At 52.4% G+C, this 17,784-nt stretch overlaps 1 protein-coding gene across 2 annotated transcripts in view; it reads right to left on the bottom strand.

Moving 5' to 3' along the window:
- Positions 1–17,784, bottom strand: part of SHC3 (SHC adaptor protein 3) — a 102,908-nt gene that overhangs the window by 34,187 nt on the left and 50,937 nt on the right. For both annotated transcript variants that reach the window (XM_040620347.1, XM_040620348.1), the window contains exons 3-4: positions 3,018–3,081; positions 925–1,044 (exon numbers count right to left, since the gene is read on the bottom strand). In XM_040620347.1, coding sequence (XP_040476281.1) covers positions 925–1,044; positions 3,018–3,081 — 184 coding nt within the window. The remainder of the gene's footprint in view (positions 1–924; positions 1,045–3,017; positions 3,082–17,784) is intronic.

The raw sequence follows: 17,784 nt of genomic DNA, 5'->3' as shown, positions 1-17,784 counted from the left end.
TTATCTGTGGGGCGGGCAAAGGAAGAGGAGGAGTGAGAGGTGTCAAAACAAAGCCCAGACGTTGCCTCTCGTTTCTACGCTGGATCTATAATTTATTTCAATACCTCAGGTGGGGGGCAGACGAATAAACGAAGCTGGGGTGCTGCCTGCTTCCCTGGGGAACATTTAAATCACGAAATATAAATATATAGCAACATAAAGGTGACCCGGGCATCCCTGGGAGCACACAGCCAGAGTTGGGGAGGGTCGTTCGGGGGTCTGGGGCTGGCCCACGTCTCGCCGTGTGGATGCATCCAATTTCCAGCTCACACTGCCTGCAGCGGAGGCCCGGGCTGAGCACAGCTCGCGCCCCCATGTGTCTATGAGCGTTCCCACCTGTTGGCACCTGGGGCTGCCCCTGAACTACATCCACTGTTCCTGCTGAAGGATCTGAGGTCGGAGACGCCGACGACAGACACTGCCGAGGTGCCCGCCCTCCCTCATAGACTTCACCCCACGGTCGCCACGGCTGTGGGGCCACGGCTGGCGGCAGGCATCCCACAGCAGCCGGGCAGGCCCACGTCCTCGATCACAGGATGCTGCCAACCGCCAGAGGCTCCGGGTGAGGAACCACGGAGACAGAAAAGATAGGATTCATTAAGCCGCCATGTGCCATTCACTTCAGAGATGATGGAATGTGGAAGTAAGACGTGGGCTGTGGCGCCAAGGAAACGGGGTGTCAAAAGCAATGAGAGAGGAACCGGTGGCAAACACACGCAGCTCTCCTTGCTCTGCGAGTAAATCAATGACTTCAGACATCATCCTTAAGGAAAAGGTCGTTTATAGCAGAATTAAAGAAAACCAACCGCATGCATGGTTCCGTGGGCGACCCCTGCACACCTGTCGTGGGGGCTGGGGCAGGGCGGCCCCCGAGGGCCTACAGACCTGTTTCGAGTCGGGCGTGCGCAGGTTCAGGCTGGCGGTGGATATGGTCAGGGAGATGCTCATCCCCGCAAACTGGAGGTTGCTCTTGCCCAAGATGCTGGACAGCATTTTGCTGGGAGGCTGTGAAATCAAGCAGCGTGATTTTAGCTTTGATTCCCACGGTTGCGGCCTCTCTGCGGTTCCCGTCTGCCACACCCCCAAACCCCCACCCTCCCGCCCTCATGAGGCTCGGGAAGGAGACTGTGCCAGGAATGAGCTGGGAGGCAGGACCTGACGCTAACACGTAAGTTCTGCAACACACAACAGGCGGCTGTAAGAGCTCATATGACACACTGGGATGAGGACACCTGAGGGACGTCAGCACTGTCTGTCCAGGTGGCTCCTGTGGGGACGCGTCTCGCGTCCCTCCTAAGCCTGGGGAAAGTGCCATGGACCAGCATCCACAGCCGTGAGGCTCAGGACCCAGTTTCGTCCCAGCGGGAGTTAGGAGGGTCCAGCCGACCGGGCAAAGGGCATCCTGCGGAGTCTCGAGACTGCTCGCTGCGGAGGGGCGTGGAGCACAAGGCCTCTGGCTGGAACATGGGCCAAGACAGAACTCGCACGAGGCAGCATCTGGTGGGCTCACACAAGGACGGACAACTGGCTCAGCTTAACTACAGGTCCTTCGCACGGGCCCAACGGACTGCGCTTTCCCACCAAGCACCTTCCCCCAGGCACTGCCAACACCTGCCTCCCTGTCCAGGGCCCGCTGACCATCCTTCCCTTTCAGATTAGAATGTGTCCCCCTTAGATGCGCCAGTTAACACTAGTTCTTAACCAGGCATGCACTGTGTTTTAATCTCCTGACGGAGCTGTTTAAAAAAAGAGTCGCTGGCTCCCCCAGATTCTGATTAAGTCACACCTGGGGTGGGGCCCAGAAACGCGCCTAACTTCCACCACCTTCGCCTGGCTCTGAAAGAGGAGCTTCCCTACCTCTGTCCTCACACTTCCTCCTAGTTACCAGCTGCCCTGTGGCTTCTCCGATGTCCCCAAGCCATGATGACAAAACCGACCCGCAGCCCCGGGAGTCGCGGGGGCAAACACGCCAGCTGCCTGCAAACCTCAGGCTCAGCACAGACTGGGAGACAGAGCTGCTCCCCGTGATAGGGTCTGGGCTCAGTACCCGATGGTGGGTACTTAGTTATGTACCTGCGAGACTTTTACGCAGAGGGTTTTCTGAGCTTTCTCTTCATCCATATTTTCCCTGCCAGTCTAACCACCTCAGAAGTGTAAAGGTTGAGTGACCTGGGCTTGAGCTAAGCCCACCACCTACACATGGGGCTTCTCTCTCTGTGCCTCAGTTTATGCCATCAGAAAAATGAGGATAAGTGACATTCTGGAGCAGGTTACAGCAGCTAATGATGGTATAAACTGAGGCACAGCTGCTATGAAAAACTGATTTACGTAAACTTACAATTAAATAAATTACATTTAAAAAACAATAAATATTCAACACTTGTCACTTTCTAGCTGTTTCTGCTACATTAACAGTCACCCATGCTGTTCTGGCCATTCTTGTCTACTGCACCTGGGCCCCAGGTGGGAACCCGTGCAATGGGCTCCGGCCATGCCTGTGTACTGCACCTGGGCCCCAGGTGGGAACCCGTGCAAGGACATGCTGCTGCGCGTCTTCAGGGATGTCACGTTAGAGCTTGAAGTCAGCCAGGCGGAGGACATACACCACGGAAACTGGCAAACACTATAAATCTGGTGCTGCTTACTCCGCCCCCGAGAGCCGCTGGTTAAATTTACCTGCACAGCATTGGGGCGTCTGTCACAAAGGCCGTTCTAGTGAAGTGAATTCATGCCCATTAAGGCCTAGAAGAGCTCAGGCCCTGTCTCATGTGTCTGTTCTCATCACTGTCTGTAGGTTTTGGCCCCCGGGGTGCAGCTGGGGCGCTGACGTGGGTCGGCCAGTGAGAGCCAACTGTCCTGCTGAGTGCATGGCAGGGGGACCGTAAACTCTTATTGTCTTAAAAGTGTGGAAAGCCAGGCCGTGACAGGTGGGGTGTGACTGAAGGTTCTGCATGGGGAGAATACACAGGGGACAGTACCTTTCTCTTCCTGAAGGCTCCCTTGGCACCAGGGACGGCTTCACACACACGGCTGATGGCTTCCCTTAAGGAGGCAGGAAGAGAGATCCATTTGTCATGTTAATCAGGATTCTGCAACCCAGAGACCACACCTGCACATCCCCAGGGAAAATATCTGCTGTGCATTCAGTGTAGACAGCAGCCGCCACCACCTCCCACAGGGGTCACCACTTTCCCTCGAATGAACAGGTCATCTTGAACCTCTGACGGGCATCCCCAGCTCTTCGTGGTGCTGGGGATGCATCCTGACGGTGTGCTAGGTGTCGATGCCACACTCCTCTGTTGTACGTTTGGTTAGGATTCCATCTAATAGTCTGAATAACCTCACAGAAGAGATCCAGCTTACACTCATGAGCACCTTTCCATGATTGCTCTGCAAACCTGCAAAACCTTAAGACTGTGAGACCGCCAAAATATTTAGCTTCTTTAAATCAACCTACTTTACCCTGATACACTGAATATGCAAACAGCATGATGGCATTTATTTAAAGTTTACAAATAAGCAAACATTAGTATCCATTTAGAATTAATTGATACATGGTTGAACACAAGTATAAACATGAACAGGAAAGAAACACATTTACCTGTTTTGAGCAGCTCTTGGAGACACTGTTTACATGAATGACATTCTGGGAGTCAAGCTAGGGAATGGTATTTAGATAGAATCTAATAGGAAAGGGAGTTGTAGGACAAGTTAGTTTGAAGGTAAGGGTGAGATAGAATAGGTAAAGTGTATAAAGGGGACTTCAGTATTTTTTAATCAGTATTTGAAACAAAATGACAAAATTTATTAAAAGCTGAATTTTTCCATATATATGATAATAAAAATATTGTTTAAAATAGCAACATGGGAGATAATTTATCCCTTACCACACATGCACACATATATGGGAACTTAGTATGACACTATGTGTCCTTTATTCAGCCTTACAAAAGAAGGAAATCCTGCCAGTTGCAACTACATGGATGAACCCAGAAGACATTATGCTAAGTGAAAAAGGCAGATCACAGAAGGACAAAAACTGCATGATTTCACTTATATGAGGAATGAAGTAGTCCTAGGAGAGGAGACTTGAATTCTAAAGGTTGACCTCTAGCGTGTGGGAAAGGACCTCCTGGGACTTCAAGCCTTCTTAAAAATTTTCAGACAAGTCCAAGGTGCTAAAATCTAAAATGGACTGCTTTCTAGGCCAGCAATAAATCAGCCAGCAAGCCACAAAAAAAAAAAAAAAAAAAAAAAAAAAAAAAAAAAGGATTCCATCTAATAACCCAGTACTGGGACATGTGGCCTCCTGGCGTTCCCTTCAAGGCCACGGTCCGGGCACAGGCCCAGACCTGATCAGGTACTGCTACAGGTCCGCATCTTTCCAAAGTGGATCAGAATGTCATCAAAAGAAACTTGGTCTTCTGAGTGTTATTCTCAGGTTCTGCAGTTGGTAAGCGTCCTCAAACCAAGAGGGTTCTGAGGGAGGGGAGGCACTCCAGTGGGACACAGCCGAGCCAGACGTGAGGTCTGTGCAGGGCAGCTCTCCTGAGCACACATTTACTGAGCAGCAACTATGTGCTGGGCGCTGCCCTAAGGAATGGAGGCAAGGAGACTCGTAGGTATAGGGGACGTGATGGGAGGCCCGGCTACAGAGGGTCCCCCAGGACAGGAGATCTCAGGAGGTGGGGAGGTGGGGAATGGACCACAAGGAGGCGGCTGTGGTCCAGATGCTGGAGGCAGGGTGCCGAGGGCTACGGTGGGGAGGACATAGCTGGCAGCAGGTGGCTGCAAGTGAACAGGTCACTCTGTGAGCTGGCCTCAGTGGGAAGTGACAGGGACGAGCCAGAGATGGCTCTGAAGTCAGGAGCCCAGAAAGGAGCTGGGTGCACCTGAACATCTCACCTCGCGTGTGGGGAAAGGACAAAATAGTAGGAGAACACAGAAAGAGAAACAGGGATCTGGACATGCCAAGTGACAAGACAATGGGTCCTCAGAAACATTCTGCAAGCTTTCTACACTAAATACTTCATGAAATTATTTTCTATGACCTAGAAAAATAATTGCCACCACAAGACAATGCTCTTAAGAGAAATCTGTGCTTGTTAAATTAGTAAGAGACTATTGAGGTAAGCCTCATCTTTGCCACTGAATTCACCACAGGGAGTGCAGAAAGACTCTTCTAGAAGTTCAGATGCCGTGAAGACTACAGACTGAATCACTGTGACTCAGAAAAAGTTCATTTAAAAGGAAGGAGTGTTTTTGATGTTTATGCTTAGTCATTTATTCTATAATAATTTTCCAAATGTGGTTCTATCGAAATGATCACCCAAGTACCTTCTGAAAGTAAATTCCTATTGAAGAAGGTCAAGCTGTCTCTTTATAGAACTATATAAACCCCAGCATCTATATTTTATCTATTTAATTAGAAAAAAAAGCTCAGTGCATCTCTGCACTGTGCTTGTTATATGAAGTGACAGATTCGGCTGAGCAAAGCAGCCAAGTCTCTGATGGTCCCAGCAGGCCAGAAAGGCATCACCCGGCAGGAAGCTTCCCGTAAGTCTCTCCTTAAATATCCATAATAAGCTTCTGATCTCTTTCCTGATCCGCCAACTTGGACAATGAGAGAAGGAAATTAGCCTTGGGTGACAGTTTCCCAAGAGGATAAATGTCAAGTGTCTAACCTGTATGACATCCGTGTCTGAGCTGGCAGGCCACGAAGCTTGGGCCACAGGCCTCCCTCCCGCCTGTGTGTGGCTTCTGAGAGAGGTGGGAACCGCCCGTGGACATTAGAATGGGTTGGGGAGAGGCAGTGCAAATAATAAACCCATCTGTCAAGCAAGTCCTCCCACAGAGAGTCAGACAGAGTCCCAGGGTGCATTCAGAGACTCAATTTTTTGTCCTTAAGATTTGCAAATGTCAGAAATTTCTCAGAGCTGTAGCACCTAATAAAGTCCAAAGGATCCCCTTGTGAGTTTTAGAATCCCTTTACAGGGCTGCAAATCAAGCTGCTCTTGGGAAAAATTTCCTCTCTCCACCCCCAGCACATACTTGCTTCTAATGCTTGTGTGCTAACCTGCGTGCGTGCGAATGGTCTCTGCGCCCAGGCTGATGGCATCTGTTTCCATTTGAAGTAGGGATGTCATGCAACATAGTAACTACCACCCTTAGATGCCTGCTAACTCCGCGGTATAACCTCAGAGGTCAGGATTCTCCTTGTCCCTCCCTACCATCTAGCACAGCACGTTTGCATGAGTGGTCCTATCTCAGTTCATTCAGTTAGCAATAATTATTTAGCTTTGTGTCATTCCACTGAATCATGGTTTGAGTCTCAGGTGGCAATAACAGGTGCTTCCCTGTCATTAATAACAGAGATTACGCCTTGACCACCTGTTCAGCGTGACCCCACCTCAGTGAGCCATGACATGACCTCAGAGCTCAGCTAACAGGGATCTCTGGCACCTGTGCAGTCACCCGAAAGTAACTGATGTCTCCCTTTGTCATGGTCCCACCACCTCCCCCCATTCAGCATGAAGTTTTCATGAGAGCCAGCCCCTCCCTTATTTCATAACTGCTGCACAGAGTGTAGCAGAATTTGAGAACTGGGCCCTTCGGACTCATGGAGCACCACCTTTGTCCCCACTCATCCATCTTGTGCTGCCCATTCCCCCTCTTCCCCCCAACATTTTACAGACTAAAATCATTAAATAAAAAGGTGTCCCAAATGGTGATGTTGCCATCATGGGTTTATATTCTAGCAGATGGAGGAGCAACGACACATGTGATGGCAAAGTGCCATCCATTCCACAAAGAAACAAAAAGGAGAGATATACATGGTGAAGGGGAGCAAAACACACCACCCACGCAGGGCACACTGGCATTGGGATTATTCTGAGCTGAAGGCAGCCGAGAAGCAGCAGGTGCAAGAAATATCTCTGCTCTTCCCCCCAAATGCCTAAAAGCAGGACATAAATTTGTAGAGACAGCCCCACTCCCCCGTCTACAGGGAAGGACAGAGGTGAATCACCAGACAGCCCCCCGCAGCCCCGAGACCCAGCCTAGGCATCAACACACTGCAACTGGCTCTCCCTGTCCATGGATTTCCCTGTGTACTTGCATCCCCACAGTTTGCCACCCTGGGAAACCCAAAATTCTTTTCCTGGGCTTTGTCCCTTCTGTCTGGATTTCTTGTTCTTTGTTAAGACGTGATATAAGCCCGAGTTCTAACCATTTCTTTGAGTTACTCATCACTGAGTTTCCCTGCATGAATGTATACTGCATGCATAGATCACCTGCTTTTCTCCCGTTAGTCTGCCTTTTGTCTTCAAGGCCCTAGCCAGAGAACACAGGAGGGAAGATCAGAAAGTGTCTTCCTCCCCTGCAATGACAAATACAGTAATTCATACCCAAGGCAGACAGAGTTACCAGTGAGTGGTGTTTCAGTGTCTGGGCAGCTATCCAGGAAGAAAATCAAACTGGGTTTCTGTCTTGTGCCTTATATACAAATAAATCCTAAATGGATTGCAAGCTTAATTTTATCATAATGAAACCATAAAATACTTTTAAAAAAAAAAAGAAAAGAAAAAACCTGGGAGGAATTTGTTTTTATTTATTTGAATGGAAAGATGATAAAAATCCAGAACATAAAAGAAAATACTGACACACTCATGATCATAAAAATAAAACTTTATGCAGAAGAAAAAACGGTAACATTTCATACTCAAAAAGATAATTAATATAACTCACTAAGAAAATATCAAAAGCCCAATATAAAAAAGTTAAAAGATACAAAGAAAGAGTTCACAGAAAAAGAAATACAAGCGGATATTGGACTTATCAAAAGATTCTCGGCTTTATTCAAAATAAGATGACAAATTCAAGCCCAAGCTAAAATGCCACCTCACGGCCAAAGACCGGAGCTTGACAAACATCGTAAGAAAGCCCTCCACGTGGCGAGAAGCAGTGCAGCACAGCGCAGCCTCCGAGGGGCAGACTGGTGGCATCAAGCAGGATGGGCTGTGTGCAGACCCCACCGTCCAGCAGATCCACTTCTGGGCACGCACTCTCTAGCACACTGGGAGACGGCCAGGGGATATGTCCCAGGGGACACCACTCACTGCAGCCAGGTTTTTAATAGGGTGGGAAACCCTCAGCGGCTGTCATAAGAGCCAACTCAAAAGTGATGGCACCTCCTCAAAGTGGACCGCCACCATTGTGCTGGTGATGGCACCCTCTGGACCCTCCCTCCCCGTCCTCCAAGCCAGCTCTTGTTCCCATGAGCTGTCCCTGCAAATTCGTCCACACCCGCCATGCCCCCAAATGTGGAGGGCAACCTGCTTGCATGCATCTGCCCCCAGCAGGCCCTTCACTCCCTTGCCACACTCCCTTTCCTTGACTTTCTTGACCCCATGCTGTTCTGACATCCTCTGGCCTCCTGGTGCTATTTGTCAGTGTTTTGCCTTTTCTGTGACTCAGCCGCAGGGCTCCATCCTGCCCACCTCCTCTCTGTCCTCTGTGTAATCTGGGCGAGTGGATGAGCAGGGGACAATCTGAGAACGAGCTCACTGCCCCCAACTCCTGTCTCAGTGCACAGAAACGCCCTGCTCCTCTCTGGACCTGGATGAAGCCCCAGACACACCCCATATCTAACCCACCCACTTTCAGCCAAGAAAGTGTCCCCACGTACTTACAAGTCACCCCATTTTCCTAGTTCCAGTAATAAAGATGTCCAGCCCAGGTAACAGTAAACACCCTGAACATCACTTAAAACTAGAGCCATCTGCCCCCGCTTAGAGCTGCCTAGGGCAGAGACTCCAGGAAGCCAGGGACAGCAGGTGCCTCCCAGCCTTCAGGCTGCAGCTTCTGACAACTTGGCCAGGTGGGGAGGTGGGGACACGTGCAGAGAGGAAGTCAGGCGCAGACAGTAACGCTACCAGCCCCAAGGCTACCTGCCCCCCCTCCAGTAGAGCGAAGGTTGCATCTGGCTCCTTCCTCCTTTGGAGGTTCCGCCCCAGGAATATCTGGGTGCCCGTGCTGTGAAACGATTGGTGTCAGTCCTTCATTTGCCCACACATCTGTCCCCTGCAGGGTCCACACCCATTGGGCAGCTATAGCCCTCTTGCTGCTGTGGATCCAGTGGGCTCAGGGCCCACATGAGGTGCGCCTTGCCCCCAGTCCCTGAGCCTGGTCGTCAGCAGGAGGCCATCAGCAACAGCCACTCCTGGCGTGGAGACCAACAGTGCACCAGGTGCCCCTCACTCTAGTGACACACATGCCAAAATCCGCATCATCTCCTTGAAACCCCTCACTCTGTCTGAAGCAAGAAGGAACCCCACCTGCGGTGTGTGTGTGGAGGGGGTGGGATCACACGGCTCTTGCCAAAGAAGCGGGCTCCATAAGCCCCACCTTGTCCTGTGATTCCTCCCAGCTGGGTGCTAGGCAAATAACAGCAAAATACATCCCCACCCCCATCTTGTCTTCTCAAGCCCTATCCAGTGGCCATTGTCTGTCGGGACTGCTGGGGCCAAATCCCTGGGGCCTCTATGGCTCCCTCCACCCACTCCTGCCCTAAGGGGTCCTACTGTCTCTGCTCCAAATGCATCCTTAGTCTTTATCTCAAGCCCCCACATCTCCAGGGCCAGGATTTTGGAGACAATTCCCAAACCCAACTGACAGCTTCATCTTATTGTCTCAAAGTCTTCTCAGACATCCTTCAACCAAGCCTTGACTGGCCCTACCACAGGCTTTCTGTCCCTGGTCTTCCCATGGGGGAAAACAGGACTGGGATCCACAGGGTTGCCCCCACCCCACACTCAGAAGCTGTCCTTGATCCTCCAGCACCCCCCCTAACGCCAAACCCATCCCACCCTGACCACCAAGGAGAAGTGTCCAAGACAGCGTGCGTTTTCAAAAAACCTGCAGAGGAGACCAGTGACACGTGGGATTGTCCAGAGAAGACCATGGCCGTTGTTGGATGTTGGGCACTGGTGACTACTCGAGAGCAGTCCTGTCTTTCGGAGAAACTAGAGGCCAAGGACGCCCATCAACAAACAGGCCTCATGCAAAGGGGGCTGGAGACCAAGGGGTAGAAGAGGAAGGTATGAGACAACACAAACTGGATCTGGGCCCAGAGAGGAGCGCGGCACACAGGTGGGCAGGGGAGGCGTGGCCGTGCAGCATGGGCCAGATTTGCAGAGCCGTGGGCGGGGGTTCAGAAAGTGGCTGAGGAGGGACAGACCACAGAGGCCCTCCACACAGGCTGACAAGACTGACAGGGAGCTGAGTGGACGTCAGCCACCATGTGCAGGACAAGGAGGTGGCAAGAAATGGCAGGCAGGGAGGCTACAGACATCGGCGGCAGAAGTGGCAAAGCAGACACTGGGGAAGAAACTTGCAGGTGCCTACCCATGCCAAGTGACACCCAACGTGTTCATGTCACGAGACGGCCTCTCTCCCTTCCCAAGGACACATGAAAGCAGGTCGGCATGTCTGCCCTGAAGCCACGAGACACAGGTGGGTGATGTCACAGAGCCAGATACCCAGCCACGCAGTGAGGACGGAGCCAGGAGGCCACCCCCCGCCCCAGGGGCCAAGGGGCAGAGCAACTGGCTCCCGCTCAGAGCCATCCACAGGAAAAGCCATCCCCATTCCCCGGCACCTGCCGCCCAAGCATCCAAATGTAACCGAACCATCGGGCACACGCAGAGTCGCACAGTAACCCTGGCCGTCAAAAGTACTTCAGACTTAATTTCTAAAAAGCAGTTTCACTGGAACGGGTTGGAACCGCCTAAGTCTTCCAACGATAAGTATGGCACAAGCGTCAGCAGTGCCATGCGTTGAAGATCTGTGCAGCTCTGGAGAAATCAGTGCGGCGCCAAAGCAACCTCACTGACGGCTCGTAGCTTTGCAGACTCACCCCTGCCATCATGATCCCGACATTCTCAGCGTTTTTGGTCCACCCCCTGCACATGCGGGGTGCAAATAAACACTGGCTGATGGTTACCAGACACAGACAAACACAACAGATCCTGTAAGTCCCCGTAAAAACCCCAGAGGAAACTAGGAACGAGGATCCTTACACAGGCCGACCGGTATCTCATAAAATGAAAAATGAACCCTGGGAAGGATAGGAAGGTATGGACCCAAGAGTAAAGCCCACCTACGGCTAATATTGCTTTCGGTTAAAAGAACTAAGGTTCAAGTTCGCTCAAGGTCACAGGGAGCGCCGCAGACATCTTCGACAGATGGAGGGCTTGCTTTAGTCTTACGAACACTTTCCCCGAATCTTCTTTTCCCCTTTAAAATTCTCACCGTTGGGTTAGAAAAAGTCTTCCGCTTCCAACCCAACTGCTTTGCGATGCTGATGAGCCAAATCCAAGAGAGAGAAGTGCACTGTGGCTGCTCTTTTAGGCAGATGCAACTTCATAAAGAAGTCATGTCCTCAGGCCGGCGGGATGGGTCCGTGGCTGTGCTGCCCTGCGGGCCTGAGGGTGCCACTGTCTTCAGGGCATCATTGAGGTGATGGCCGCAGAGCAGAGACGACTCCACAGACCCATGGAAACCTGGCCGTCTCAGCCCCCACTGCCAAATTTCAGGAGCCACTTATCCATTTGGAGAGATGCATCTTCTAAGATCAAATTTCACAAGCGTATGGCACCCAATTCCATTGAAATCTGCTTCCTGCTAGCAAGGCAGGAATACCGGAGATGCGAGCAAACTTGACCCCAAAGTCTCTGGCCCTTGGGATACATACACTAATAACAGCAGGGGACACCTTGTCAGGCCCTATTCCCCATGCCCTCGACATATGGCCTCATTTAATCCACACACACCCGGAAGGTAGGGCCATTCACGCTGATGTTACAGTTGGGGAAATGGAGGCAGGTGAGCTAAGCCATATGCCCTAGAGTGCACAACCAGTAAGTGCCTGCCCTTCGGAGCCCAGGGAGTGGGACCCTGAGACCGCGAATCCACAGCTACAAAGCCCAGCTGTGTGGGAGGTACCACAGAGATGGCACTTCTTCTGAACTCCAGCCCGTGGATCTCGAGGTGCCTTTCCACCTGCTCCCTGGCAAGGCGGGACTTAGAATCCCATGGTCCTTGCAGGATCACAAGACCTTTGACGCTCTAGATGCCGTTATAATCCACTGGGAGCTCGAGGGGTGGGGACCAGAAACCAGAATCTGTCCTGGGAGATAAAGAAACCACGTGAACCTATGCTCCATGGCAAAAGGAGCAGGCTGTGGATGCACCTGACGACATGCACGAGTCCTAGTGTAATCGTGCAGCGGGAGAGAGGACAGATGACAGAGCACATGCTGCGTGCTCCTGTTTATATAGGAACACCAGGAAATGCAGGTGACCTGTAGTGACACAGCCTTGGGGGGCTAGAGGACAGCAGGAGGCGTGGGGGCAGCTGCAGGGCCCCCGGGGTACAGTTGGCACCCCGTGAAGCTTGGGGCGGGCCTCCATCCCAGTTCCCTGAGCCCCCACCTCAACCAAACGCCGGCCTCCTCTCGGTCTCCGATATTCCCATGTCTGTAAAACGGTGGCTCTGTCATCACCCAGCCGTGCCCGTCCTGTCCCACTTGCTAGAGCACAGGCGACAGAGGGCCACCCGCATGAAGCCCTGCCCCTTGAGCTCCTGCAGCTGCAGGGTGCAGGCCCGAGGGCTGTAGCTAAAGCCAGGTGCAAGCAATAGGAGGTGCCGGACGCAGCCCTGCTCAGCGGTCACGTGCCACTCAGACGTGGCCTCTGGGATCATTTTCTATATATTATGAAGTTTGGACACCTTAAAAAACCTTCCTGACTGGGGAGAGGTACCCCTCCCAGTCTGGCCAATTCTCAGCCAAGGGCTCAGCCCCAAGCACACCTGCAAGGCGCAAACCAACCCAGCCAGAGCCAGACCTTCTCTGTCTGGCCCGTCTATGCACCTAGAACTACATTCCTCTGCCTGAATTGTCGCGGGGCCAGGGGCCAGGCAAGTAGGGGTGCTGCATAGCTCACTCTGAGCTCACTGAGATTATTCAGACTGGCTGGGGTCGCCCTGCCCTGCCCTACCTACCCAAGGAAACTGCATGAAGCCTCTGGCTTCGGCTCTCCTCTCCTGTCCTCTGCCTTCTGCCCAGCCTGGCCCTATCTGTGTTCCTGACTGAGTGCTGTCCCTCCTGTCTCGGGGACATGGAAGATATTCCTGGGCTGCTTCTGTGTCAGCTTTGGTGGCCGTACCAGACTGACCATCACATAAAAACAAAGAACAGGGGGCCTAGTGGGTTTCCATGGAGTTTTAGGGAAAAACAACAAAAAAAGTATGATCCTCCCATGATTAACTGTGTGGGAAACATTCCTGAAGTATTTCCATTAAAAGTCTTAAGGGGAGAAAGTATCTGTCACTGGCCCCAGGTTCCAGACTCTGGGTTTGCCGGGAATAGAAGCTCTGTTTCCCGTGAGCTGGGATGGACAGGGACACGATTGGGATTCATTTTTCCTTGTCTGCTGCCAACAAGGGTTGTGTTTGGGGACATGGCCGGGGACATCACAGCCGGGGATGACGGTGTTCCCAGGACAGGCAGGGTGCAGAGGGAAGGGGGGGGCACGAAATCGCTCCTCTTCACCAAATCACTCGTGTCTGGAACTCTAAAGAGACAAGATCAGAAAAATGTCACCAAAGTGGGGACGAAGGGGATTCTGACCTACACCACACACTGTGACTTTGGGCATTAGGAAGGTGATTTGCGGGTGTTTTTTGCATGCCTCATGTATTACATTCCTGTGTACTCAGATTAACCGTGCCCCAGCCTTGAGGCTTTGGATCTCACGGATCCAAATTATGAATCCAGAACTTAGGTGACTGTTTGCCTTCCAAGTGACTACATTCAGGGCATCAGACATTCGGCGCCTGCCCGGGGATGTGGCACAAGTTCTGGATTGGGAGGTTCGGCAGGTGCTGGAAAATCCCATCACACGGACACCTCCTCAGGGCCGGTATTTTCTTCCGACTTCTGAAGCTGAGAGGTCCTTGATCACTGCACCAAGCAGCTCCCACCTTCTGAATCCCATTAAGAGAAGATTTGAAGGACCAGGTGTGGGAACACGCCAGGCAGCAGGCTGTCCAGGGGCGCAGGCCGTCCTGCAGCAGGCTGGGGTGGAGAGGGGCTGGGGGCCGGCTGGCGGGTGGGCAGGTGGGCTGGCGGGCGGGCAGGTGGGCTGGTGGCTCTTGCTCTGCTCCAATTGGCTTCCCACAAGCCTTTCCTAGGGACACAAGCCTAAGGAACATAACGCAGAACCCACCTCCCGTAGACACGCAGTCACTTTCCAAAACAGGGATGCATGGCTCCATCAACCCTCAAGGTCGTTAGCGATAGAAATGCCTCCGAGTCCCTGCATCGTCCGCGCCGGCAAGGAACAGACACGTGTTTCTTCACCAACAGGACCCTGTGGATCCGTGCGCCCACGGAGATCTACAGGCAGAGGTTAGAGCGCACGTGCGAATTCTGTCCCCGCCACCCCAGACGTGCGAGGCACACTCTCATGGGCTCTGAGGGCCAAATGAGATCATCCACGAGCCCGAGGAGTGTCTTCACGTTCACAGGGCCTGGCATGGGCCAAAGGCAACATGACTGTCAATGATGCCATCATCAGTACTCATGTCAAAGCTCCAAGGACGCATTTGCCTTCAGAACCAAGAGGACCTTGAACTATGGAGACACACGAACTGATCCTAGAATTGATTATACCGTTGACCCCTGAACCACACAGGCCGGAGTTGCATGGGTCCACTTGTGTGTGGATTTTTTAAATAAATACGGTACAGTCCCGTAAATGCATCCTCTCTTCCTTACGATCTTCCCAGTGACATTTTCTCTTCTCTCGCTTACTTTATTCTAAGAATATAGTATATGATATATATAACATATAAAATATGTGTTAATTGACTGTTTATGTTTTTGGTAAGGCTTCCCGTCAACAGCCTATTAGCAGTTACGTTTTTGAGAAATCAAAAGTTGTACGTGCATTTTTGACTGCGCCGGGGGGGGGGGTCCATGCCCCTAACCTCCGTGTTGTTCAAGGTCAACTGTCTGTACATAATTACATACATGTGCATATGTACACATATAGACAGAGACAGCGTCAGAGACAGAGAGAGTAGGAGACAACTGTAGAGTCCCGGCAGCCAATTCTGGCTCCAAACATGACGCACGTTCACATTGACCATAATCAGATTCATCTGCAGACATATGGTCCCTAGAAACATATGGTCTCTAGAAAACTACAGGAAAATAAGTAGACCCGTGTGTAAGCATGAGCTACTGAAGAGACCACTCTTGGATTTGTACTAACATCTTATCCTTAGTCTCACGTGCCAAGACGATGTGGACGGTGGCCGGAGCAGTGGGTCCACTCCAGCACCGTGGGTCTGCTGTGCACGCACATACCCATCTACGCACATGTGCACGCATCCAGTGGCTCCAGATATTCTTGCCTGAATTGCACAAATCCTCAGGAAGTCAATAATGGAACCAGAAATTAATTTTCCTATTTTCCAAGGAGACTTGGACCCATGAAACAGTAACGGGGTTGTCAGCACAGCAAATGCCAGAGACTCTTCCCCAAAGGAAAGAAATGGTATTTCCCTGAGTCCTGAGGGAAAAGACCTCCTCACTCGACACAATTTCCCTGCCCTGGCCCCTCATGTCGGGAGGACTAAATGCAGATACTCTGAGACGGAGCAGAATAAACACATTCCCAACAGCAAATGGCACTCATGGTTCGCGGCTACTTGGGATCCCGGCCGGCTCCCCTCCTAATTTGGGGGCCGTCCCATCCCAGCCAATTCCCCTCCTGATCTTGGGGGCTGTCCCCTCAAGCTCCCCACTCAGGGCACCTGGAGGTTAGGGGGTCCCTGGAGCCCAGGGGTCAGAGGCTGGGAGAGCCATGCTGTACCCCACACTCCCTCCTCTTCTAGGGGTGCTCCTGCTCACCATGTTATCAATATCAACAACCACAGATTATCATATGCACTGACTCTGGAAAACGAGAGACATGAAGTTAAAAAAGCCAAAGAACAAAGCCCTAAGAATAAGCACTCCATGGACGCAATGGGCTTTTCTTCAAAACTATGTTGAATATCAGGGAAAGACCTACAGGGCCACCAGTCAAAGGACGATGGACGGGCAGAGCCGGCACCGAGGTGCGCGGGGCCGGGAGAAGCGCGGGCAGAGCAGGGCATGGAGAACCACAGATTTCGGGGTCAGGGACCCCGGGGGGACCCGGCACCGGGCTCCTGGAGGCACCCACCCGAGTTCCACGGGAAGTGCCTTACAGGGAGAGAACCCATCTGTAAGGCAAGAGAGAAAAGGCTGGTTTGACTGTTCCTCATTGAACACTGTGTTAATTGTACCCCTTGGGACGTCTGGGTGGCTCAGTTGGTGAAGCATCTGCCTTTGGCTCAGGTCACGATCCCAGGGTCCTGGGATCAAGTCCCACATCAGGCTCCTTGCTCAGCAGAAGTCTGCTCGTCCCTCTGTCTGCCACTCCCCTGCTCCTGCACTTGTTTGCTCTATTAAATAAATAAAATTTTTAAAAAATTGCACCCCTTGTGTGGGCGGCCCGCGCTCCTGGAGTATTTACTGAAACAAAACATACCTCCTTTCCTGATCACTGCAGTCTGCTCATTACGGACAGCTCTATCTGAAGAGGGGCGTGGGACTTTCTGTCAGTATTTACCTGCTTCCCCGTACATGTGAGCATGGAGTCCTCTCACTGGAGAACAGGAGGGGCCCCAGCGGAGCACAGGACTCACTGGTTAGCCTTTGGAGAATGTGTCTGGCAGTCGCTGGGAGTAAAGGTGTCCTCGATTGAAAGTCAGAGCCAGAGGGGGCTGTGGCGTCTGGGGCCGGAGGGCAGCGTCCAGGCTAAGATGGACTCCGCAGCATAGGAGGGCAGCTTGCACACGCGCACACACACGCACACACATGCACACACGCACATGTCCACACACGTCATGAAGAGCCAGCACCCCAAGGGTGGGGACAGCTGACCTCCGCCTTCACGCCTCTCATCAACCTGAGATGTAAGAACCATTCTTCCCATTTAGAAAAAAAATGAATAACTACAATAAAAGTTATTAAGTTCAGAGAAGGTGTGTAAGTGTTCCCAGAACCACAGTGTATTAGAGGAAACAATCTGAATTAGATCCTCCGGATCTGAAGCCCGGTTTCCCAGGCCTGAGTGTCCTCTGCGGCTCACGCAATGCACACAGGGGCCCAGGGGCCGCACTGCCATCAGCTCCCCCATGAGCAAGCAAGCGTGCACCCCCGGGGTCTCCCAGGAATGAGGGTGCCTCCCAGCAGGCCAGGGCAGCACCGTCACGTGGGCCAGGCCGCCTGAACCTGCAGGGGACCCTGGGCACGGCGCAGCACCCTATGCCTATGTTTCTCGTGAGAACACGTAACATGCCCACCTCGTGGTGGAAAGTTCCCTGAGGACGCCGCCGCAAACATACACCATCCTGTGACCGCGCGTGAGGGGTGGCGCCCAGCCTGGGTGAGCCAGGCCAGCGAGGGCCTCGGACGCAGCCTCTCACCCAGACGACAAGGCGCAGGAGAGCGGACACATCCCTGTCCATCTCGCTCTCCGCCTCCGGCCAAGATCGCGGAGCCAGCCCCGCCGCGGGGTGGACCGGGTCCTCCTGTCTGTGGGGCTGGAGCATGCGCACAGCAGCCCTGCCCCGTGGGCAGTGGGAGC

This window comes from Ursus maritimus, unplaced genomic scaffold (genome assembly GCF_017311325.1).
Source record: "Ursus maritimus isolate PB19 unplaced genomic scaffold, ASM1731132v1 scaffold_34, whole genome shotgun sequence".
NCBI lineage: Eukaryota > Metazoa > Chordata > Mammalia > Carnivora > Ursidae > Ursus > Ursus maritimus.
Note: the sequence above shows the minus strand (reverse complement) of the source record. Positions and strands in the feature narration are given on the sequence as shown.